Source organism: Mytilus californianus, unplaced genomic scaffold (genome assembly GCF_021869535.1).
Source record: "Mytilus californianus isolate M0D057914Y unplaced genomic scaffold, xbMytCali1.0.p SCAF_1, whole genome shotgun sequence".
Taxonomy (NCBI): Eukaryota; Metazoa; Mollusca; class Bivalvia; order Mytilida; family Mytilidae; genus Mytilus; species Mytilus californianus.
This window is the reverse complement of record NW_026262581.1, coordinates 121,371,376-121,397,639: the sequence shown is the minus strand read 5'-3', so window position 1 is coordinate 121,397,639 and position 26,264 is coordinate 121,371,376. Positions and strand designations below refer to the sequence as shown.

The 26,264-nt window shown below is 32.4% G+C and overlaps 1 protein-coding gene across 3 annotated transcripts in view; it reads right to left on the bottom strand.

Moving 5' to 3' along the window:
* LOC127711615 (von Willebrand factor D and EGF domain-containing protein-like) overlaps positions 1 to 26,264 on the bottom strand; it is a 252,338-nt gene that overhangs the window by 23,387 nt on the left and 202,687 nt on the right. For 2 of the 3 annotated variants that reach the window (XR_007986813.1, XM_052217718.1), the window contains exons 3-8: positions 18,261 to 18,464; positions 17,797 to 17,961; positions 15,362 to 15,427; positions 5,938 to 6,212; positions 5,279 to 5,365; positions 1,392 to 1,775 (exon numbers count right to left, since the gene is read on the bottom strand). Coding sequence is in view for 2 of the 3 variants with exons in the window: in XM_052217718.1 (XP_052073678.1) it covers positions 1,392 to 1,775; positions 5,279 to 5,365; positions 5,938 to 6,212; positions 15,362 to 15,427; positions 17,797 to 17,961; positions 18,261 to 18,464 (1,181 nt within the window). In the remaining variant the exon portion in view is untranslated. Of the gene's footprint in view, positions 1 to 1,391; positions 1,776 to 5,278; positions 5,366 to 5,937; positions 6,213 to 15,361; positions 15,428 to 17,796; positions 17,962 to 18,260; positions 18,465 to 19,557; positions 19,753 to 26,264 lie in introns of all 3 variants that reach the window. The other variant, XM_052217729.1, reaches the window with a different exon arrangement.

Here is a 26,264-nt window from a genome sequence, read left to right as displayed (position 1 = left end):
CCATTATAGGTCAAGGTACGGCCTTCAACACGGAGCATTGGCTCACACCGAACAGCAAGCTATAAAGGGCCCCAAAAAATTACTAGTGTAAAACCATTCAAGCGGAAACCATTTAACTGAAATATTTTAGGTTTGTTATAACGTAAATGTTAGATACAGATTTCAGTATGCATGACATATGTTTTGGGAATAGACCAGATCGGGTATGATTCAAAAAATTGAAATTATGTAAGGACATTTAAAGCGAAAAAACTAAAGAAACAGAACAGTAAAAATCATCTTAATACTACTTTTCTTGAAAAAGTTGCAAATTATTTTTTGTGTAGGAAAATTTGAGATGTATGACATCCATTATTCGTGAAGATTTTAAAAAAAACTAATAAACTTTGTTACCTCAAAATTTTCACCTCTAGTGTTTTTCTTTTTACGCAATTTTACTTTCCTCTATCAAAACCCTTTTTGGAATAACCGTTTCACAGATGATATCGGATATGTTCCTTATGTCGTAACTACAATACCCTTCCCTTTTCACGAATGTGACTTACCGAATTAGACTATTTACCGGATTTGTAATAACATAAGCAACACGACGGGTGCCACATGTGGAGCAGGATCTGCTTACCCTTCCGGAGCACCTGAGATCACCCCCAGTTTTTGGTGGGGTTCGTGTTGCTTAGTCTTTAGTTTTCTTTGTTGTGTCATCTGTACTATTATTTGTCTGTTTGTCTTTTTATTTTTGGCCATGACGTTGTCAGTTTGTTTTCGATCTATGAGTTTGACTGTCCCTCTGGTATCTTTCGTCCCTCTTTTTTTCAATCTTTTTAAAAATATCATTGAAATATAAGTAATATTTTACACATTAGTTAGCTTAAAAACTATGTCGATGACGTATACTTTTAATTGTGATTTGGTCAATATCAAATTTTGGTAAAGTTTTAAAAAAAAACTCATCAAAGATACTAGACTAGATTTTGTACGACAAACACGCGTTTATCATACACAGGACTCATCTGTTACGTTATAATCAAAACAGTTGGAAGGCCAAATCAAATACGAAGTCGATAAGGCAACCTATAACTAGGGTAGAAATACCTTATTTTAACATTATATTTCAACATTTTATAAACAGTACATTTACAGAACAAAGAACATATCAATGATATTTCAGGTCAACACGTTTGCCGACTACTGGGCTTGTGATACCCTCGAGGACAAAAGATATCATGCTTACAGTTTAGAACGCAAGACTCGCGTTTCGTCAAATTAAGTTTCACCAGTGACGTTTGAATGGAAACATGAAAATGTTCTATCTATTTAAATTAATAACCCAAACCGCTGTTTTTTTTAAGAATATGGAAGAATAAAACTAAATATTGTGCCGATTTAATTACCTTGATATCTGGTATCTTTATGTCTTTCCAGAATTCATTAAAAACGGAAACGGATTTTGTAGAGACTCGAATATATGTTGACCTGTCTTCAGAGTTATATAGACCATCACTAAACCCATATACTTTAAGGTACTTTGTCTGATTCCAATCAAGATTTCCTAGTTTGATTCCACAAAACTGTGCTTCAAATACAAGATCCCTTCTGGCAATATTATTCATACATGCTGCCGTATTATGTTGATACTTAGGTTGAAAAATGTAGAAATTCTGGTTGCAATTTTCTTGAATATTTGGATGAGAAGCAATGCAAGCAACTTGAACAGTTGAAGTGAATGGTATGTCAATGTGTTCACCCTCAATTACAGTATATGCATACTTTTCTGGCTATATAGCAAAATGAAAAATATAATGATAACACAAATCAAACAAACCAACCAAACATTCTTAATGTTTCTACAAGCAAAATACACACAAAGAATGCAGTTGTTGTCAGTCTCATTGCATATTCTCCAATTCTTCTTTTGATTATACAACTAATGAATAATGCACGCGTTGTAGTATGCAGCAGACTGTGGTGTATTTTAAGGTATCAACATTGTTGATAGCAAAATTATTTTTATTCACGCCAACCTTGAATGCAGTTCAATTTAAATTATACAAATGACGGAAATATGTCGAAATCTTTACATTGATACAATCTTATGAACAGAAAAATATTACACACAAGGTAAAATGTCTTATTTGAGTGGGTTTTTCATGATTTTGATCACATTTGGTAAAGTGTACCACACGAACAACAAAAAGAAATGAAAGAATGACAATTTGGATGGTAATCACTGATGGCAAGAGTTTTTTTTTCGAGCAGCAACGTTACACAGATTGTTTTCTTATTCATCATTTTTCATTCAACATGTCACTTATTCAGTGTTTGCAGTTATAGTTGGCCTTCCAACTGTATCCATTCGAGCGCCCCTAATGAGTCCAGCAGCGCCTGCATACGGAGTATATATCTCCCAATTGATACGATATTCCCGGGCTTGTATTTCCTATCATGATTTCCTTGATAGAGGATTGCTGCTCACAAGGAAGCTATTAAATAAAGACAACAGTAGTATACCGCTGTTCGAAATTCATAAATCGATTGAGAAAAAAACAAATCCGGGTTACAAACAAAAACTGAGGGAAACATATCAAATATAAGAGGAGAACTACGACACAACAGAAACACAACATTAAAATATTACACGCACAGTAACGAACTATAATATAACAATGGACATATTCCTGACTTGGTACAGGACATTTTAAGAAAAAAATGGTGGGTTGAACCTGGTTTTGTGGCTAGACAAACCTCCCGCTTTTATGGCAATGTTAAATATAACATTAAAATGACAACATTACATGACAGGACTACAATACAAATAAATGGGAGAACATATAGGACAGAGAAACATACGAATAATAGCTAACAAAAGGTACCAGGTTTAAAATTTAATACGCAAGACGCGCGTTTCGTCCACACATTACTAACCAGTGACGCTCAGATAAAAAAAGTTCGAAAGCCAAAACAAGTACAAAGTTGAAGAGCATTGAGGACCAAAAGTTCCAAAAAGTTGTGCCAAATACGGCTAAGGTTTTCTGTCTGGGATAAGAACATCCTTAGTATTTAGAATAATTCATACTTTTGCAAACAGTAAATTTATAAAAATGACTATATAATAGATATACATGATAACACCGAAGTGGTGACTTACTACAGAATAAAAACGGATACATAAAACAACATAAACCAGCACATAAAAATTCACAGCCGAGTTAGCCAAAGAGATCAACGCACAAAGTGACGTCACATTTGAATTTCTAAATATTTTCCCCAAAATAGGATAGAATTAGGATAGAATTCAAGATTAGGTTTGTAATACTCATATAACATTTATCAATAACAATGAAAATTACAATACTAATTAATATAAAATCGTGGTAGTAATTAGATAATTAATTGTATTATCTAGCTATGTCGGTGTTTCTTCAAAATCAAACTGTAAACCAAATATATCGTATAAATTTATTTGACCCAAACTAAAATCTAATAAATGAAATGGGTGATTAATTATTTTTACCATAACACACGAATACAACAGAAAAAAATAAGATTTACAACTACAAACGATAAGACATTTGACAAAATCCGATGAGAATAACAAATATAACATAAAAACTAAATACATGAATTTTGGATAGAAAAGTACCGTGACACGTCTTATAGCAATGCGAATTCACACTCAGCAAAACAGTCACAATCGGGAATAAGTCACGTTCGGTAATTAAAAGATCAGACGACGTAATGTAAAACCACAATCTAACACGTGGTAAAAATGTCCTTAGTTAGTTTGGACAAAGACACATCGTATGGATCAACCAATTCGTGATGGTGTCCGTAAAATTTACGTAGTGTCATTTTTAATCTGTCCTCCTCATAACTTTGTTGGAGCAGTTTCTGCGTTAGGAGCACACTCCTGTATATGAAGTCCGTATAGTGTGAACATGCACGAGCATAACGTATCAACTGAGATATGTAAACACCATACGAAGGGGCAGAGGGTATGTTACTGCTGAGAAATGGGAAATTGATAATTGGGAAGTTGAAATCGTCCCGTTTATCATAGATTTTCGTGTGAAGTCGTCCATCTGTGTCAATATTGAGGAAAAGATCAAGGTATGAAGCAGTCCTTCTAGTATCAGTAGTATCCTTAATTTCAAGTTCACTGGGATATATGAGATGTAAGTATTGGCTGAAATATGGGTTATTCAATGATAGGACATCATCAATATATCGGAAAGTAAAATTAAAGAATTTCGCAAGGTGATTTTTCTTTTTGTCTTTTAGAAGGTTCTGAATGAATTCTGCTTCATACGAGTACAAAAACAAATCGGCCAGTAGGGGTGCACAATTAGTACCCATTAGAATACCGACTGTCTGTTGAAATATAAATCCTCCAAACTCAACAAATATATTGTCGATCAAAAAGTCCAACATTTTGATAATATCATCTTCAGTATATTTTCTGGTAGATTCAGTGTGGTTCTTCACAAAATATGAATTATTGTAACCCAAAACAAGAAATTTGTATCTACGATTCCCATTTTTATAGAAAAAGCTCTGTTTAATGAGATGGTGAAGTCGATCTTTCAACTGAGCATGGGGAATAGTAGTGTAAAGCGTAGAAAAATCAAAAGTCTTTATGTTGCTGCAAAATTGCAAAGATTGTGATCGAAGATTAAGCAGTAGATCTTTCGAATTTTTGAGAATCCACATCTGGTTAACACCACTGGTAGAATATATCTCATCACAATATTTTTGAAGCCAAGAGTTCCAAATGGTGAAGTTGAAATCATCCCTTCGTAAATTTTACGGACGCCATCACGAGTTGGTTGACCGTTATGGAATAACCGTTTCACAGATGATATTGGATATGTTCCTTATGTCGTAACTACAATACCCTTCCCTTATCACGAATGTGACCTACCGAATTAGACTATTTACCGGATTTGTAATAACATAAGCAACACGACGGGTGCCCCATGTGGAGCAGGATCTGCTTACTCTTCCGGAGCACCTGAGATCACCCCCAGTTTTTGGTGGGGTTCGTGTTTCTTAGTCTTTAGTTTTCGATGTTGTGTCATCTGTACTATTATTTGTCTGTTTGTCTTTTTATTTTTGACCATGGCGTTGTCAGTTTGTTTTCGATCTATGAGTTTGACTGTCCCTCTGGTATCTTTCGTCCCTCTTTTTTAAACTGTATATGTGAAACAAATTAAATCAAATCAATGTTATATTTAAGAAACTTTCACCTTTCATTTGTACTATTAACCAATGTCAAACATACATAAAAACCTGCATGGAAAACTTTACTTTTATAAAATGGACTTGGCACTGCACCAACTGTATTTCGGACCCTTACTGAGCATGTTACCTGGAAAAAAGATCATATTTCTTGAATTCTTTTATTTGTTACAGTAGTTGTTTCCAAGAGATACAAATTCATCTTTGAAAATAAGTTTATCCTAATTTGAAAATGTGTCTTATCTTCTATTTCTACATAGTTGCGTATTATTATATTAAGTATAAATGTTATCTTGGCACATTTTAACTTGTAAAAATAATTTAAAATCAATAGGATGTACCATTTTATTTGATAACAAATTTTGCAAAAGTATTCTAAATTAAATTTGGACTCTAATTACGGTACAGACCTTTTAAACAAACGCGACGTGAAGTACTAATCAACCAATTAACTAAATAAGATGCGTTGGCTAGCGTTGTACAGTACCAATAAATGACTGTTGTATTCCAACGACTCTCGAAAGTATAGACCAATCCTCTCAATACGACAAAATTTATATCTAACTTGCATATCGTTACCGACCTTAATGTGCATGATATTTTGCAGCTGCGTTAGGTAATTGAAAATTAATGAAGTGAAATGAATTAATGTAAAGTAGCCAAAAGTTAACGGAAAATGAATAAAAACACATAAAATATTACCTCCATATTCATTTGATATTTTTCACGCCAATCTGAACTCATTAAGTAAGTGCTGTTGATGTTATCAAATTCCATATTTTTGTACATCGTTAAATTGTGTCCATTTATATACCAATTCACATCGTAAACATAAGTTCCATTAGAAATATCTTCGAATTTACATCTGAACACTGGTATAAGGCTTGGTGTAGGAGTGTAATTTGGTATGTTGAACTTTGGTCCATCTATCAGTATGGACTCCACTTCAGGTAAAATTGTCTCATTTGGAAATGATGCTATGTAAAAAAAGCAGCATACAAATTATTAAACCATAACATACGACTATTCTGTTAGATCTAATACCACGGAAAAATATCTCCTATGAGTTGAGGCTCAAACTCATCTTATCGGTTAACATATCTGGTTAGAGTCAATTGAAATTGTTCTTACTCATAACCATGCTAGAGTAGTTTCTGCGTTGTAAGCACACTTCCGTGCAAACGTATCAATTGAGATATGTACGCCCACTACCAAGGAACAGAGGATATTTTACTTCTGCTGAGTATTGGAAAGTTGAAAATAGGGAAACTGATCATGAAGTAGTAGATTGTAGATTAAAATCTTTCATATTTGTCAATTTCTGAAAATTTTAGAACATCTAAATGTGTAGTTGAACAGTTTAAGCCATGGCAGAATCTACTACTACGAAATCAAGCTAAGAACGTAAAAAAGAAAACCAACACAATTGCAGGAATAATGTTGAATACTTTTTTATATTTACATTACTTTCTTATAGATAACATTGTCTCTTGGACACTATATTCACACAAAATTTATAATATACGTTCACAAAATGACAAACGTTCTAATTTCAAAACAGAAATAATTCAAATGTTAAGACATCAACGACCACTGAGATAAATATGAGTTAACAAAGCAGGCAACCATGTATGAACAGGGGGAGGTTATTCAGGTCGGTTGCATAATCACACTTGCTGAAAGAGAAAAATTAAGTAGACCACATAAGGAAAACTGTAGGTGAATATGGCGAATCATTTCAGGTCTGTTTTGGTTATATAGCCCCTCGAGTATCAATAATTTACAAATCCTTTGAAATAAGATTATCTGAGTTGAGCGTTCTAAATAAAGGTGAACAAACCAAAAAGGGTTTCGGATGCACCATATTTATAAAGTGGTGTATTCATCTTATAACACTGATAGAATGTAAGTGCCAGAGGTTATCATCAGCTCAGAAGGAACGCGGTTTGGTACTGATATGGTTTAAAACTTAACTTCTCGATTGATTAATTTATGAATTGTTAAAAAAAATAAGGTTCCTCCTCCATCAGGCAAAGTTGACCTTTAATGGATTTAACAATAACGATAATAAAAACTGGCTGAAAAAGGTCAAATAAGTTAAATTTATATGGTCATTGTTTTAGACCCCTTTAAGTCATATAGCTCATCTCAAATACTCAAATATTTATGGTTTGAGCTTTCCTGATGAAGGTGAATCCAAAAATAAAAGCACTTCAGTCGAACCAAAGGAGGAGTTTTCAAAATGGGCAGGGTTTCCGCAGGCGTTCCCATTTTTGCATTTTGCAAAAAAAATAAAAATTGTGGCGATTAAAATTCATTATTAGCGAAAGATTTTGGCGAAAGAAATATAACGGTTCGACTTCGTCCATCTTGTTTACTTTTTTCAGGTTTCTCGGACTTTTTCCCTGATCAGGCCATACCGGGAATTCACCTTGATAGAAAATCAATAATCAGCTGATTGCATTTTATGGCTTTCTGCAACAAAGGTCTAATTAATTAAGGTGTTGATTGTATTGTATCATGAAATGGTGTAGTTAAATGACGTCACATGTCGCCTAAATGATTAATTTACAACTTTGATAAAAATAATTGTTTTGAAGTGAGTACTTCACAATCGTTTTAAAGACGCACGTGTTTGAAGCATAGTTTTACGACTCCTCTTTATCTTTCGACGATGGTTCGGAAAAGAATACTGTTGTTATGACGAAAATGTTCTAAAGTAAGAAAAATCTATTACTTTAAACTTTATCCTTTAACTTTGATAACTTAACTGTTTTGAAGTGGGTACTTCACAATCGTTTGAACGACGCACGTGTTTGAAGCATTGTTTTACGTCTCGACTTTTTCTTTTCAAGATGGTCCGTAAAAGAAAACAGTGGTCATAAAGAAATATATTCAAAAGTAAGAAAAATCTCTGACTTTAGTCTTTATCCTTCAACTAGACAGGAATTATACGATAATTTTTTAAAGATGTGAAGTCCAAAATGATAATTTCATGATCTATATTGCAATTTTACAGTATCTTTTTAAAAGGAAATGTTTGTTATTATTATTGACATACTTTATTCATTACAATGAAGATTTAAAAAATAGATATGTAGAATTATAATAAAAATGTGGCAAACTGAGTTTTCTTTTTTGTTGTTGAAAGAATTTCAAACGAAACATATTCTTATTTTAGTTGGCGAAAAAGAAAATTGACCCAGAGGAAACCCTGATAAGATCCATTGTTTAGCACCTGAAGTTTAAAAAAAAAAGTAAAATTATAAGCCTTTCAATGTTATGTCAATTTCATTGACAAATAAGAAGGTTGATGTAACCATAAAACTTTAGAGCAGAGAGGTCACTTGTTATGTCGCTATGACGTCATAATATTTGACCAAAAATGTTATTTTAAACGTAGTTTTGGGTCAAATAGATTCGAACAATGCCTTACCCGAAGATATATTTTACTTTTAGATCGAAGTTAAACACATCTTGTAAAAAATATCTTTTTTTGGTGCAGCCTACACTATTTTCGCTTTGTTTGCAGTTTTATTAAAATAGCTAGACGTTAGAAACCCTGATGTAAATATGAAAAAAAAAACATGTTCTAATGATTGACAGTCTAATTTATATTAGCACCTGAGATCACACCCACTTTTTGGTGGGGTTCGTGTTGCTCAGTCTTTAGTCTATGTTGTGTTTCATGTACTGTTGTGTGTCCGTTGGTCTTTTTCTTTTTTAGCCATGGCGTTGTCAGTTTATTTTCGACTTATGAGTTTGAATGTCCCTTTGGTATCTTTCGCCTCTCTTTTATATCTTATGAACATCTGAAGTCTGTTATTTTGCAGATTTATAATTATTTTCTATTTTCGAATTCAGGGGCCAAAAATGGCATTTTCATACCATCTCCTTTTTATGTATTGTTTAAAGATTGTAAGATTTCTTCATTCACTTTGTGTATGGTTGATGCAAGAAGTAAAGAATAAGAAACAGGGTAAAAAATTACTCAGATAATTCAAGGAATTTAAAACGCTTGTCCCGTCTAGTTCAAAATTACATTTGCTTGATGTACCTATCGAGAAATTATTAAATATGACCACTGCTGACTTGGAGTTGAAAATTGAAACGCCCATAATATAATTACTGAATATGATGCTTTCTTTTCAACCATAGACAACCAACAAAAAAACTGATATCAATCATCACATTTGTAGCTATAAAGCAGAACAAAATCCTGTCCATCGGGACGAATCAGACAAGAGGCCTGATATATGTACTAGGAATCAAGACACATCAAAAGGACATCGGGTTTACAACAAATAATCGTTTAATATGTTTTCATAGGACACAATACTCCGCTCGAACTACCACATTTTGATCTTCAGTGAACCTAAAATCTAGGTTAAATCCTAATTTTACAAATGAATTAAACAGTTCACTTAACAGTGAACATGCGTACTGACTTAAATATTAACATGACCGCAAACTAGCTAATTAAACAAAAGTTTTCACCTACCAAATCAAACCTTTAACCTAATATGCACTAACACATTTAATGTTAACAAACCGCAAAATCTCGGTCAAAACCTAGTTTTGTATATATAATAATCAATTCTCTTCATTATGAACAAGTGCACTAGGTTTAGTGATGATATTACAACAAACTATCTTAACTCTCAGTTTTAACCTATCTTCCACAAAACTGTAACCTGATATACACATTTCCATTGACAGTGCACCGCAAAAATCTGGGTTAAAACCAAAATTTGGCACATTTATTGATGATTAATATTATAATTAATGTGTGTACTAAGTTTTATGTTGATGTGACAAAAAACTACCTTAAACCAAACCAGAACTATAGCCCCCTCTAAACCAATACTGTAACCTACCTTAAACCAAAAAAATAACCTTTTACGGAATGGAGAGACTAACAGCCGTACGTACAGACCGGAAAACATTATGTCCCTATCAATGTAACAAAGAACATGATTGTCTTTTCAAAACAGACGTACAACGATTTTAGCAATGAAGGATCTGCAACAAACTTGTGAAAATTCAGTTGAGGTTGCTGTAAACGAGAGTCGCATCGAAAAAAAAACCTATCCTTATATACTTAATGTTTTAAAGTCAAAATATGTGATCATGACGTCATCTTAATACAGGTTAGCTTATGGACAACAGTAGTGTACCGATGTTCAAGTCTCGTTAATCCATTAAGAATTTAAAAAAAATCAATATAAAAAATGGGGGTATCACATGACTTTCAAACGGATCAAGACTGTGGACGTCGAAAGGATAATCGCCTCCTGTTATGAATATATCATCCGCTATACAAATCAAAACTTAGTCGAAATGTTACAATTGGGAACTGGACACGATAGGTTAATATACAGATCAGACGAATTTTGTAACTAATGACTGAAACATGTCTCGTGTGATTTGAAACATAGGAACATCATATCGGTCAACCAATGTGTGATGATAAACGTAAAATTTTTAAACCGTCGATTTTAAACATTGATCTCATTACATGTAGCAGTTTTTCATCAGGAGTACACCCCTGTAAATGAAGGCTGTATAATCTGAACATGCACGCACATAAAATATGATTTAAGATTTGTAAAGACATACAATACAACAGAGGGTATGTTACTGCTAACAAGTAAGACATTGGTCGTTGAAAATGGGAAAGATGAAATTGTCAGGTTTGTAATAGATACTTTTTTGAAGTCACTCATCTGTGTCACTATGAAGAAAACGATCCAAATGTAAAAGAGATCTTCCAGGGTTTGTATTTTATCTAAATGTCAAGTTCACTTGGATATATGAGATACATAAAATCCCTGAAACGGCGGTTACTGAGTGACATGTCATCAATATATCTGTAAGTGAAATTAAAGATCTTGGCAATATCGTTTTTTGTCACTAAGGAGGTTTTGTATTTTTTATAGTTATTTTGTCATTGTGTTGCGTCAGAAAATTATTTTTCTTCCCTCAGAGAGATTCGAACCCCTGCTTATGTGACATCGTGGCAACTGCAATGATAACGCAAATTTGCAGATCTAACATTGTTGGGCTAAATTTGAGACGAATTATATATATATTATGCTGTGAGTCCTGTATAACCACGGATTATCCGATGGAGAACGTCTGTCGTAAAGTTGTCGAATGTTTAGACGTTTATAACAGAATTATAATTTGATGTGACGGCATGGTAATTACATAATCATCCTTTACGACCGACAAAACATAGCTGATTTGAAAGAAACACCATCCTACTTGCCACTTTACATCATGTACTGTGTTACAACCCTAGATAAAGCCGACGAGGAAAGGCATAACTCGACTATCGAAAGCTATATTTTATAGCCTAGTTGCTCGAGTGGTCTAGTGCGTAAGACACAGTGCAGGCGGTGTTATCACGATGTCACAGAAGCAGGGGTTCGAATCCCGCTGAGGAAAGAACAAAAATTTGCTGACATTGCTGGGCTAAATTTGAGACGAATTATATATATATATATGTGTGGGGATACAAAAATATGGACCTTACTGACAAACTACAATGTATAGCAATAAGAACATTATTGGGAGTCGGAAAAAGGTCACCCTTACCCTATCTTATAGGAGAAACATGCTGGTTTGACGTGCAAATTAGACGTCAAATTAACATGATACGATTATGGTTGAAAATTATAAGAATGCTAGAAAGCCGATTACCGAAAAAGATATTTTTATGGGACAAACAAAATAGTCACAGGAATAGCTGGTCATTTGAAGTGAAGGCAATTTTGGACAAATGAGACCTATCACAATACTATCAAGAAAGTAGTACAATTAGTCTAGGAGTGACAGCTTTTATAGACATTGTTAAGAAAAAGCTAAAAGATATAGGGTCAGAGAAATGGAAAACTAATGTGAACGGGATGCCAAAACTTAGGACATATATCAAAATTAAAGAAAGTCACTATCAGGAAAAAATCATAAACAAAACTATGTTATCAAAGCAACGATCTGTTATTTCAAAACTCAAAAGTGGTACATTTTCTATAGAAATAGAAATACAAACAAAATGTAGGTCGTTACCGCCAAAAACCTATATCAGAAAGACTCTGCAAAGCATGCACTAATCGAGCTGTTGAGAACGAGATGCATCTTTTGATTCAGTGTCCTGCCTATTCCACCGAGGGACAAACCCTGATTTCTACAGTTGAAGGCAAGAACATACATACGCATTAACTTTATGAGGATGAACTGTTTAAATTACTGTTTGTAAACACCAGACACAATTTGTGAGGTGGCCAACTTTCTATTGGTAGCTTTGGACAAAAGATCCAGCTTAACATAATCAGTACAGTACTATGAAGTGTTCAGTTAAACAGTCATTATTGTAAAATAAACTTTTATAAAACTTTTTGTGAAAATATGTTTATGAATATATAAGTTTTTGATGTAATTTTGGCCTTTTGATATATTTTTGTTAGCTCCTGACAATTTTAACTACTAAATGTTTAACAAATTTGAAGAAGATTTTCGTTTATACCATACTCACAAATTTACTCTACCTAAACCAAAAAGAATTAAAAACCATTTGTTCAGAGAACAATTGAAGGTCTTTCCACATCAAAGAAGCTAGTTTCCTCAGACTGATGCGATAAATAAATGGTTTTGATCTGCTTTAAAGTGAACTAAAGGAGATAATGTGCTACTTCCGGTTAAGTGGATGTTACTTCCGGTCTCATATGATAGCTTCTTTCACACTGATTCCAAAAATATATAGTTTCTATATACTTTTGCCTGTAAACCCGGATGTAATTGACCACTTCCGGTTTACAGAAAGCCACTTCTAGTCTTAAGTGATAAGTAAATGTAATTAAATTACAAAATATATGGATTCTGAGTACTTTTATATGAAAAAAGTGCAAAAATGACTACTTCCGGTTTTCTCAAGGTCACTTCCGGTTTTCATTTTTCAAGGTCATATGTCACCTAACCTTTTGTACAAGGTCATATGGCTTTATAATGAACTTAGTTGAAGTAATAATCAAATAACCTTATATTAAGACATTTCAGGGGCACTAACTCCTATAAGATGCCATTAAATTGTATCAGACCTAATGTAACATATCTTCATTACATAAAAGCAGACATTTTGCACTTGTTCTTATATATGTATCTTTCAAAGTGTAGGAGAAAATGCAAAAACAAGCAAAAGTCAACATTGAGAACTTGACCTTGACCTTTGACCTTGACCTCATTTTCTAAGTTAGGACCTAGGAGCCTCAAATAAAAAGATTCCAGGGTTATACGGTTAACGGTTGATGAGTTGAAAACACATACCGACAAATTTATTTTGTAAAGGTAGATAACTCCTATAAAATTTCATCGAATCGCTTCGATCCAAATTAGCCCAAAATTTCTGAGGATATATCCAACAATTTGTAAAAAGAACTTTGTCGATATCTTTTTTTGTTACGAAGGAGATGCACACAGATGGTTCGGCTTAGCAGGGTGAAATTTAAAAGCGTATAAACTATACGATACAATATGAGAAATATCTAAGCGACATATTGCGAAACAAACATTTATCGCAAAAACAAAATTTAGCGGGGAAAAAAAAAAATAATAATCAGAACAAATACAATAGGTCTTTCCACAGAAAAGTGGAAAGACCTAACTATTCTACAAGATCATAAAGATCTTATCCGAAAGTTAAAGTTGATCAATTTATTTATATTTATTTTCAAAATTTGCTCAACTATTAGTTAATTTTTTTAGCAGTCAATGACATAAATTTCTTTAAATGTTACTGTACATTTTTATTCATACTTGTAAGTTTTACATTTAATGTATGCTTGGACCCCTTAGGAAATTTGAAAAAAGTTTATATGATCGCTTCATTTTTATGTGCTTATATGAATGCAATGTAGATTTTAATATAAATGTAAAAGTATAAGAGGTTACATATTAGCATTTACAGTACATACTTTTTGTATATAATATATATAATACGAATCATTTTACCGTAGATACAACCTTCAATATTTAACAAACCAACTCAAGACAAAACACTTTGTGGAATATACATGTATATTCACTGGAACAGGAACATAAGAGACAATAATATACTAGTACACAATGATGCAACATCACTTTGACACAATAGTAACACATAAATCTGTTGACACAAATACCTATATAAAAAAGCAGACATAATAAATCCAAATGAGATGCAGGCCAAAATTTCGAATTGAGGGAGATAACCTAAATGTACACCAAAATAAAATGGCAATCAGCACATATATACAAACTCTGGTCATTCATTTATATTTTATAACATGCTACATTGTACAAAGCAGGGTCTATTCAATGTTGGATGTTCATTGTTACATATGATTGTGTTGTACTAATTGTGATAAATAGTATCATATATATATGTATGCATGTACATTCTCTATTATATTTTGTCAAAAATTAACTATGGTGTTAAGATACTATTTTGCTGGGTCAGTAGATATGGTAAATGTTTTTTTATATGGATAAACTATACAACTGTCACAATTTAGCCAAATCTAGTTGATAAAATATTTATATTTTATCTTTTATCTTTTATTACAAATTCTATTTTACACATGATAAAATGTTGATACGAACAAAGAGAGGCAACTCTTATCCTCCTGCTTTTCCATGTAGAACCCTTACATTATCAAACCAATAATTACTTAGATACTTTCATCTGAAGAATTGTACTTTCATTACTTTATTTAACCAAAATAACTGTAATTGGAGGGTTCTTTATGTTACCCTATTTTTGTTAAATAAATGGCAATGAACTATTACATGTATATGAAACGCAATAGCAAGAGTATTGAATAAACATTTTTTGCTGTTTTGAAAAGTTGTCCACAATCAGACTACGATCTTTCAAGTTATATCTCGGAAAGGAAATGCCATTCATTTTGAAAAAGTGATGATTTTGGAAGTTCATAATGCCAATGCAGGTCATACAACATCAGTCCGTTATCATGTATTATCCGTTTGCAGCATTACATTTACACTTAGTTCAAACTTATGTTGGTGATCAAAATCTTGCAATTTAAATATGCAGTAAGTTATGATAAAAAAAAATATTTATACATACATGTGCACCCTGGATAATATCCGGATTCAGATGACAAACCATCGTCACAGAGAACGGGGCCATCTCCTACAAAAAAATTGCAAGTTCTTAATTTTACCAATTGATATGCATTATTAGATAACAATGGTTAACACTTTTATGGCAATTTCTTATATTGGTTCTAAAAATCTGACGACTAAATTCACTATTATTTCAATGTATAAATCTGGGCAATCCAATGATAGATTTTGAACTTGACGACCATTACCCATTAAGGTTTATATTTGGGTTATATCTGATAATTCAAATGACAAGTAAATCATAACTAAGAATACAAGTAAGGTTATCGCTAATATTTTTTCTGTAATCACACTACCCGTTATTATCATTGTTTCGGTGATTTATGTCTTTGTTGGTTTATAGGACCACGGATGTGACTATAAGTAGATTTCGAAACCAAGACAAGAAAGAATCGATAATTCACCTATTATCTAAAAATGTATTAAATCTTATAAAAGTAGATGATTTATTATATAAAGATTTATTTGTTTAGACTTTATTACATTAAAAGGGACGTCTTGTGGACATTATTTCTCAATGGTCGTTATAGCAGAACTGCCTTCAAAAGATTCAGTTGATGCCGTACTTTGGGATCAAATTATTTTCGAATAAATCATTTAAAATTCTGTGCTGTATTTTTTTAATGGATTTAGGACATAGCAGATTGGTGTTTTTGTCGATATTATTATAAACATGTGTTACAGTAGTCCATCTTAGTATATGTTCTGTATGATAATTTATGGCATGTTTGTTTATATAATCTTTTGTATATAGTTTTTCGATGTAAATTATATAATGATATACAGTAATGTTAACAGAGAAGACTAAAGAACTGAAGAAAACATTGTCTAAAACTGTGTTGTATTATGGAACAGTGATATTTATGTCAGGTATGTTCCCTCATGCAATATTGTACACAACAATAAATATGCCATCGACATTAACAGAACAAATTTGATGCCTTTGATACGCATTTCTAAACTTACCATTATCAAGAACACCAACTTGGGAGAGCTAAATATATAATATGAATGAATCAATAGAGATTTTTGTTACCAAAATGGTGATAAAAGAATAGTCACGACCAAATAAAATAACTTTGCTTAAAAGGTTTAAGTGGTTGCACCCTTAGGTTTGTAACATAATAAACTTTTTGTTAAATATTTACGTCCTAGTAATTATTAAGAGGCATTAGCTACGAATTCGACCAAAAAATAGAATATGATTTTTTTTTAATTTATAAAAGCGGAATAACGAAATAATATTCAATTTTGTCAAAATAAGCTAAACAAAACATCACTGGTGTATTATTGACATGCAAGTCAATAATTGAACTCATTTGAATCAGTATTCATGCAACCATTTAATTTGACCTTTAGAGGAGATGGGTACGCATGTGTTCATCATGTGGCTTGTTTATTCAAAAGAAAAGAATGTCACATTGAAAAGTGAATCAATGAGCCACCAGGAATAAACATTTCGTTTACTGATCTCGCCTACAAAAATCTGTCTTATACAGGTACAACGGTGCTTAAATATATTTTTAACCTATAACATGAATTCAAACTGACCTTGAAAAATCCAATAAACGTGTTCGCTATCTATTCATATTTATGCTTATATCGGGTTATATGACCGTCGGCAGTCTTAGAAGGTCATCGCGATGGAAAGTTAGATGGCTTCTGGTCAAAAATACATACAAAATGTTGAAATATTACAGCGAGCCTATGAATTGTTAATTGTTTCTTTTGTACTTTTTGTAATTTTGATATTCGTTTTAGTATGTTATAAATAAAATATGAGAATTTGAGTCAAATCGGTGAACTTGAATTTGACAGCTAATGCCCTTTTGACAATACAGCTTTTCACTTAGACAACATCAAATATTTTAAATAGCTCAAACATTTTTTGCTTTTCTTTGAGTATCACTATTTGATCTGACATAAGACGCTACCATACAATTTGAAACATAAGTCGGCAAATTAACCGCTCGAAGTCACACAATTAAAGAAGGCTTTAATGTTGGTGTAGAGACTCCATACATTGGAATCTTCTTCCGGATTTTTAAAAAAGATTTATAGATCACATTGACCTTTATACATAAAATATATAATCTAACCTGATTAGTTTCTATAGTTCTTGCAAAATAAATATCTCTATTCAGTAAGTCAAAATAGGAAAGATATACATTTCATTATTTCTTCGTGGGGTTTGATTGAAAATCATTTCTTTATAAAAAAATATACTAAACCTAAGGTCGTTTAAACTTTTAAATCGAATATTTGAAACCAGGCATGAATTTCTATTTACAGTTGGTAACGGTTGTTTATTGGATTTTAAGAAAATTCTGTTCCACAAGGAAACAATCTCCGAACTTATAAGTTCGTATTAATTACCAAAGCAATAGGCTGAGTTTGTCGTCGTATTAGGTAAATAGTAAACATAAAATCCCCCAGAACAGTTCATAATTTTTATGTCGATTTCTTCTTCACAAACGTCGTTTTGTGTCTGCTTACAAGCAACTAGTGTCACATTTTCTTCCCCTTCGTTTGGCAACGAGCCTGAAAAAATCATAATATTGTATGTGTTTAAGAAAAGGCGTGTTAAATTTGGGAAAACATATTCAGAAATGCGTTAAAACTTATCAAAAAGTATTTTTCTATGGTGTTGTTTGTTTTGAGATTAACCATTTTTAAATTAAGTAAAATCTACTTTCCTATGAAAAAAGGAAGACAATTGCTCCGTGATAATATATTTCATTACCATGCAAAGTGTAAATTAAAAGTAAGAAGGTAATCAGATAAAGTTTTTTCTTTCGCAAATTTAGTACAACTAGACCTCGAAACAACACTACACTAACCATTTAGCCAGATTGGGTTAATTGTACCACAATGCAATGTACCAGGAGGATATGTAGGCATTATTTCTCCATTGTCACTTATTACTCTGTACCATGTTTCATTTAATAATTCATCACTGATGGGTATATCTTTTGAAATATGCGTAATATATCCCGCAGACCTCTTTTCTTCATTTTCAATGAGGGTGTACTGGTTACACGGCCCTATAAAATAAAAATAAAAAAAAATATATATTAACTATAATGTGTTATGAAAAGAGCCAGGCATTTTTTTTTACAAAATTATCACAATCGATCTTGTTTGTATAAGATATTCAAACCCAGACCGAATACTACAAAATCTTACTATGAGTCGTGGAAATACTAGGAACTTTTGAGGGAGTCAAGCTACATTATTTTCTATTTTTGATTGACGTGCAATGAGATTGGTAAAACAAATAATAAGAAACAAGATGTGGTTTTTGTGGAGTTATACTTCAATTATTTTAGTTTTAGGTAAAAGGAGCCAATAACAATTATAAGTCGACAGAGGAAAAATGGAAAGAACATGTCAGAGTATTACACGCTAAAACAAGTGTCAACCAATTTATCAATATCGCCTCTTCGTTTAGAGACCACGTTATTCCTGTTTGTTACTCTCCTCTAGCTTTCATTTGCATCAAGTGTATGGAACCATTTGTTATTTAGGATAAGTTTGGCAAGTTTGACTAGAAAAGTGTTAGTTTAAGCCCCCCCCCCCCCCCCCCCCCCCAAACCTTTTCCCGAATTTATGTTTTGATCAATTGTTGTGTATATATTTTATAGAAATTTATTGGATATTTTATGGTCGTTGATTTCATAGTTTATTAGGCTATGGAGGCGGAGCCAGACTGTGCAATAACAACTTATGAGATGGATGCTTTTCCTATGATAAGCGGTCAAAGGCGGGATTTGAAAGTGAAATAACTAAAAAAAATCATTCAGTTAATGCACTCCTCTAGAAATAACAGAAGTTAACCCAAAAGGATCAAAGGAAAAAGTTACCATTCATGTTACAAATAAAGATAGAAACCCAGAGATAGTTCATTGGCTTTCGAGAATTTTTTCAAAGTAACCATGCTTTTTGAATGTATGTCCACTTGTAAGTATAGCGTCTCAGAAACCGACTACGGATGGATGTCAATTAAATAAGATGAATTCTTCAAAAATCTGTATATTTATGTTTGATTTGAATATACGGAATGATAAACCTATTTTACTAAAATATATATGAATTGTATAATTTGTATATTGATTCATCATGTTGAACATTGCCTACCTGCCTGACAAGTACTTATGTAATCAGGACAACAGTCACCTAACCATACACAGGCTTCATCACAACAACACCCTTCAAAGTCTGGACTACAACAATTTGTTCCAAGACAACACTGTGGTTCTAATCTTGTTGCACAGAAGGCTTGCTGGGATCTTTTATACCTGTGGATATTTGAGGTGACATTTCGAAAAAAACCTGAAAAGAAGTGTTTTAGAAAGTGTGATAAATGAACTATAACATCATCAAAATATGACTCTGCAGAACATGTGTAGCAATAGTATCCTGCAAATAAAGAACAAGGCATTTCGAGGTCACCAAAATTCTTGTATAAAAGAAAGATCTCACGTTCAGCTTCTTTCACAGAAGTACAGTTTGGAAACCAATTTATTAATTTAAAGAGAAGGTAATTATATTGATCGTGCGGTCCCCGTACCAAATAACCCTAGATTGTCAATTGTTAAAAGAAAAAAGGTTTTCACAGATGTGGACAGTATCTATGGACATCTTGTTTTCTAAAATAAACAGTTTCTTTTATTTTTGAGTAAATCAGTAAATTGTTTTTGTAATACATTATTATTTTCAATTATGCTGTACACGTACTCTAAAATTTATTTACAGAAATCAATGGCTTCCTGTAAGAATATATGTTTAATTCCACTTCAAAGTTAAAAGGCGGAAGGCCAATTTATGGTCCACAAGAATTCGAAAAAAAAAAAAAATAATACATCCATCAAATAACATTTTTCATGTATTCACAAGAAATAAGTTTGTCATATATCAGTAGTTTTTTTTATTATGTCCTAATAGAAAAAACAAAGGATATGGGGTATCCATCCATGAAACAAAATCAGTACATGCACAGCAAAAAAACACACAATTACATTCAAATTTCTGGCATTTCATGCAAAATCTGTCATAATAGCCTTATTCGGGGATACAATCATTTCAAAATACCTAAATATGACCCAATGCTTTTCCCGAAAAGATTATTTGCTACCAATTATTTTGAACGATGACGTTAATGAGAAATTATTTTTTTTTAGTAAGGCCTTGGCTTATAACCAACTTTACCAAAAAGCTATGCATAAAATGGTAATTTTCTGTAAAATATGTCAATTTCAAAATGTTTTTGACGTCAAAGTGACTGCACAACTGACTTTTCGATACTATATACTGAAGAAAATCCACATGCAAAATGTAAATATCACTATATAAACCACGAGTATGTGAAATGTAATGTTAGAAGAAACCCATTATTGCTGGATGGCAACGAGTATTCATGGGTTTCAGAGCTTGCGGTAGGCATGGTGTCTATTATACACCGTACCGTAGATACTGTTGATCCGTAAAAATCTGTCAGCATAGGGTAAGGAGGCACCCGGTATATCGCATAATCCAAGATACGCATTGCCGGATAGCATTATTATACGAGTCTCTACGTTTTATCTTTAAATATTTGCATCCTCAAGTTTGCATTAGGGCTTCAAACTTCTTGAATTTATTGCAAAACTGCAAAAACCACCACACTGGCCTCATTTTAGAATATTGTAATTGATTTTTTAATATCTTTTGTTTGTTTTATAGTAATTAAAATTATAACGCAATGTTGACTGCTGTACCCCTATTTTTGACATTTTTTCATATAATGTCTGTTTGTTTTGTTCACACATTGATTTTAATATAACTGAATGGAATTTTATGGGATGTCATACAAGTGAGAGGTTTAGTTAGCTATAAAACCAGGTTTAATCCGCCATTTTCTACATAAGGAAATGCCTGTACCAAGTCAGGAATATGACAGTTGTTTTCCATTCGTTTAATGTGTTTGAGCTTTTGATTTTGCAATTTGATAAAGGACTTTCCGTTTTGAATTTTCCTTGGAGTTCGGTATTTTTGTTATTTTACTCTTTTGTAACAAGATGCATTTTACAAAGAAGCTGATGTGGTTAAAATATCTTTTTGTGCAAAACCTTGGCTATTATCAATTTTTTTCAAAAAGCTATGCGTAAAATTGCCCTTTTAGGCACAACATGTCAATTTCTACATGATTATGAGATCATGGTGACATCGCATTATACAGTCAAGTGACACATTTACACTTAAGTGTTCATATTTTATCAAACTGTTCATGTATTCTATAAATTATTTTGAAAGGCTTGAATAGTTTTACTATTTTTGCCATTTCAAGGGCCAGAAAATAGCTCCTCATTTCAATAATAATAATAAAGGTAAACTGATAGTGTTTTAAGAGGACCATTCTCTAATTTTCACATTTCTCGATCGGTGTGAGAAAAAATATTTTTCACCTCTAGAGAAAAATTTTTTCTCGGGAAATGATTGGTCGAAATTCATTTATGACGTCAAATTTTCTTGGTTTAATCTGAATTTTCTATTGTGAAGTCATGAAAAAAGGCGACCATACCTGATGACGTCGCATAAAAAGAACTTAACTTTCTGCAAATCTTTGAAAAAGGAAGAATAAACTTTGATTAGATATTGTCTAAAAATCATAAGAAAAACAGATTCCACCACTCTAACTCGTGTATTACGTTTTGAGTGGAGAAATATCGTAACACACTTGATACAGTGGTGGAATCTATATTTATATCCGGATAAAAATTGTCTTCCTAATACAAATATATTTAATTGGTACTGTAAAAGTGTTAATATTTACTCTTCAGCAAGTTACATAGAATTAGAAATTTAAAGTTAAGAAAAACAATTTCATTTGCTATATAGTTCCATGTTTCAAATGTTTTTTGTAGGATTTTAATTACGAAGGCTTTCCGTGAACTTTAAATTTTACATTACGGAATTAAAGTATGCTCAGATTTGCCTTTCAGTTATATAACTTGGTTTTAGCGCTTAAGAATGCAAAGGAAATGTTTTGGCAAAAGAGATAAGTCGTGAAAAATATTGATATGAAAAAGTGACATTTAAATCCTTACTCGAGAAAAATTGCATACCACTGAGAACGGTTTATTCTGGCTATTCCTACATTTTGAATTTTATAGGTAAAATAGTAAAATTTTATGTTGGAGTTCCCAGAATTTTTATGTAAACAATGGGATTATGTAGGATTATGTTGTTACAACACTAAACTAATGAACCAAGGTAAATCCAGGTAAATCTTGTGGAAAATAAAGAAAAAGAATAGTTTATATTACAATATTTTATTTAATAATTTCATAGCACATTGTGTGTAAATAATATTCAAAAGCACAATATGAATTTATAGGCACAATGTTATTCACAAGCAATTGAAATTATTTAGGTGAAAACATTAATATATACAAGTAAATAATATCAATTGAAATATAAATATATTAAAATTGTAGTAATCATTTTTTGAAACAAAGCACTAAATTTTGAGTTACACTACATATTCATTGAAACAAAGCACAGAAAAGTAAACTAAATTGACATTAAAACAGAGCACTAACACAGTAATACATTGCACTAAATTGAACACACAAGAGAATACAGTCTTAATCAATGTGCAGGAGATGAGAAGCAGCATCTCCATACTGGACTGGCGTAAATATAAAAAAGAAGATGTGGTATGATTGCCAATGAGACAACTCTCAACAAGAGACCAAATGACACAGAAATTAACAACTATAGGTCACCGTACGGCCTTCAACAATGAGCAAAGCCCATACCGCACAGTCAGCTATAAAAGGCCACGAAATGACAATGTAAAACAATTCAAACGAGAAAACTAACGGCCTAATTTATGTACAAAAAATGAACGAAAAACTAATATGTAACACATAAACAAACGACAACCACTGAATTACAGGCTCCTGACTTGGGACAGGCACATACATACAGAATGTGGCGGGGTTAAACATGTTAGCGGGATCCCAAACCTCCCCCTAACCTGGGACAGTGGTGTAACAGTACAACATAAGAACGAACTATAAAAATCAGTTGAAAGAGGCTTAACTCATCAGATGGATACAAATACAAATACTACAATTACAAGTGGAAGTGGCCGGGTACTTGTACATCCAAACAACAAAAAGACACTAAGTACAGATCTGAGAGTACTCGCAGTTACTGACAGCTTGTTCAAAGCCACTAACAACTAATAAAAAAATCATGCATCTAAGACTAAGTAAGTAAGTTCATCATTCTGTAACCTTGTTTTCAGTGTTTGAAGTCTGTCATCTATTTCCCTGTATTTTCTCTTTCTGGTAACACGTTTCCCACCGGCTCTGTATTGGATAAGTGTGAGAGCATGGAAGGCTTCTCTTTGTCTCAACAACTTGATCATGCAGAAGATGTTTAGGTGAGGTGCTTTGACTAACTTCTTCAGTTTACTATGCCAACCTTCTAAATGATTTGTTGTTCTATGACCTTCTGTTGCGTAGTGATTCCATAGGCTTTGGTTGTTTTCTATCCAGTAGCTTGTTACATAGTCTGTGAAGTTAAGAGTTGGTGTATCAGTATCTGCATCATCGATGTCCTCCAGTGCGTTAAACCAAACATCTTCGACTGTATTGGGTGGTAAAAGTGGCAGAACTACAGCTCTCCGAACAAGTTGGTGAATGTCGCCTTTTTCACTGTATGCAGTCTGCAAACCATGCTTCTGAGCATTTCTCCAGATACACTGAGTGTAGTGAAAACAGTTCCCTTTAATGTTGATTCCTGGGAAGATTGAAGTGGCTGTGTTTCTGATGCTATTTCGTAGTCGAGGAACATCATGGATGGTTGAAGTAGTATGTTGAATTGGTTACATAGATCTTGCAGAATAGTGAGTAGCCTTGTGTATATCTGCTGATCTTTACCAGGTAGGAGACTGTAAACCAGTGGAAACATAATATCATCAACTTTAGCATGGAAAGGGTATAGCTGGTAGAACAATGTTGGACACACATAGAATGTTCCATCACAGTAGATGGTGTCTGCTGATGCTAGATGTTTGAGGTTTTCTTGGGTACTGAATACAAGCATTCGACCATTGGTGTTATCATCTGCAAGTAGGAAAGGTTGTCCAGTAGTAGTTTCAGCCAATTCACCATCTACTGTGATATCTGCTACTGATGTTGGTAGTGCAGGTAATGTCTTGTGTCTCTTGTTGTAAAGCTGGTCTTTGCATGAGTAGAAGTTTGATATGTGTGTAACTAGTTGGTGTGTGTCATAATTTATTCAAATAATGAAATTAATTAATTTTTTGAAGCTAAAGTTGAAAGTGTTGGTTACTGTTAACTGCTTTAACTACCTTTTCTTTTGAATAGTTTTTTTTCCATACTTTTAAATGCTTTTACTACTTTTTCTTTTAAATAATGTTATTTTCCAGACTACTAAATGCTTTTACTACCTTTTCTTTTATATAATTTTATTTTCAAGAAATTCCATATTAGAAACACTTAATTATATAACTTGATATATGTTTCAAACAAACAAAAACAAACTTTTTTTACATAAATTTCATATAAATAATTATTTTTATCTAATTTCCACAGGTAAATTTACCTGTAACCTAATTAGACATTAATGACTAAAACAACATATTTTGCAATATCAACATCTATTGTTCTTCCCATAATCTCCCATGTAGGAATAGCCAGAATAGTAAAATACAAAATGTAGGAATAGCCAGAAGACACCATGAGAACATGTTTTTCATAAACTACTGAGTCATTTGTAATATCTGCGTATTTGGGTATTCGCATGAACTAGTGACATATAGTTATTCTATATATTTTCAATGAAATTGTATCGAAAGAAAATATGTTGACAAGATGTCTTAATGTGTTAGAAACAAGGCATTTTGTCCATATTTCAATAACCTATAAACTATTTCATCTAGTCTCTGGTATATATTTGGCTTATTGGAAACCATAACACATCTCCTTATTTTTATATAGAGCAAGATCAGGTGCATAGACAGGATGAATCTCATTTAAACGAACGAATTTAGCTTACAAACGAAATGTGTCAAATGATCTTGAATGTAGGACAAGGAAGTTGCATGTCAGAATTGGATACAATGTTTTTTTTAATACTATTTAAAATCAGTTGAATAGTTTTAACGAGTAATACCTTTAAAATGTTTGAATAAGGTGTTTTATTGTAGATTACATTTGGTAATTTAAGTCAAAATTGTGGTGAGGTTTGTATATGTAAAACCGATTGCCTCAAAATCTATTAAAATATTCTTATATATTTGTGATAAATCTATGACAAGCATTTATGAAAAGTACTCAAAGTCCATACCTGTTTCGTTCCAATATAACTTTTCCTTCGCACCGGACCACTTTATGATTACTTAAATGGGAAAGGACTGCTTTAGGGATTTATACGGGGTGTATACCTGTTCTAAATAAGTTGACATCAATTAACTGAGTAATACCTAATGCGAAATTGAAAATAAGGCAGGGTGTCGTATGTTTCCTATCTAGGAAACTAGTAATAAAAACAAAAAATATCTCATATATTTGGGACTAGTCAGAAAAAACATACAAGAAATTAACAATATTTGAAGTTCAGATATGCATGCTTGGATTTTCAGAACATTACATAGAAAGCTATAGGACCATTTATAAGTGTCTTTATCCTATAGTAGGCAAATTTGTACACCTACCGAACACAAGAAAAAAATTAAACTGAGAACAGTTTGACAAACTAATAAAGAGGGCAATTTTGTTTTAACTCCATGTTAAATGCATCTTAAAATTTCCAATTACTTTTGTAGAGGG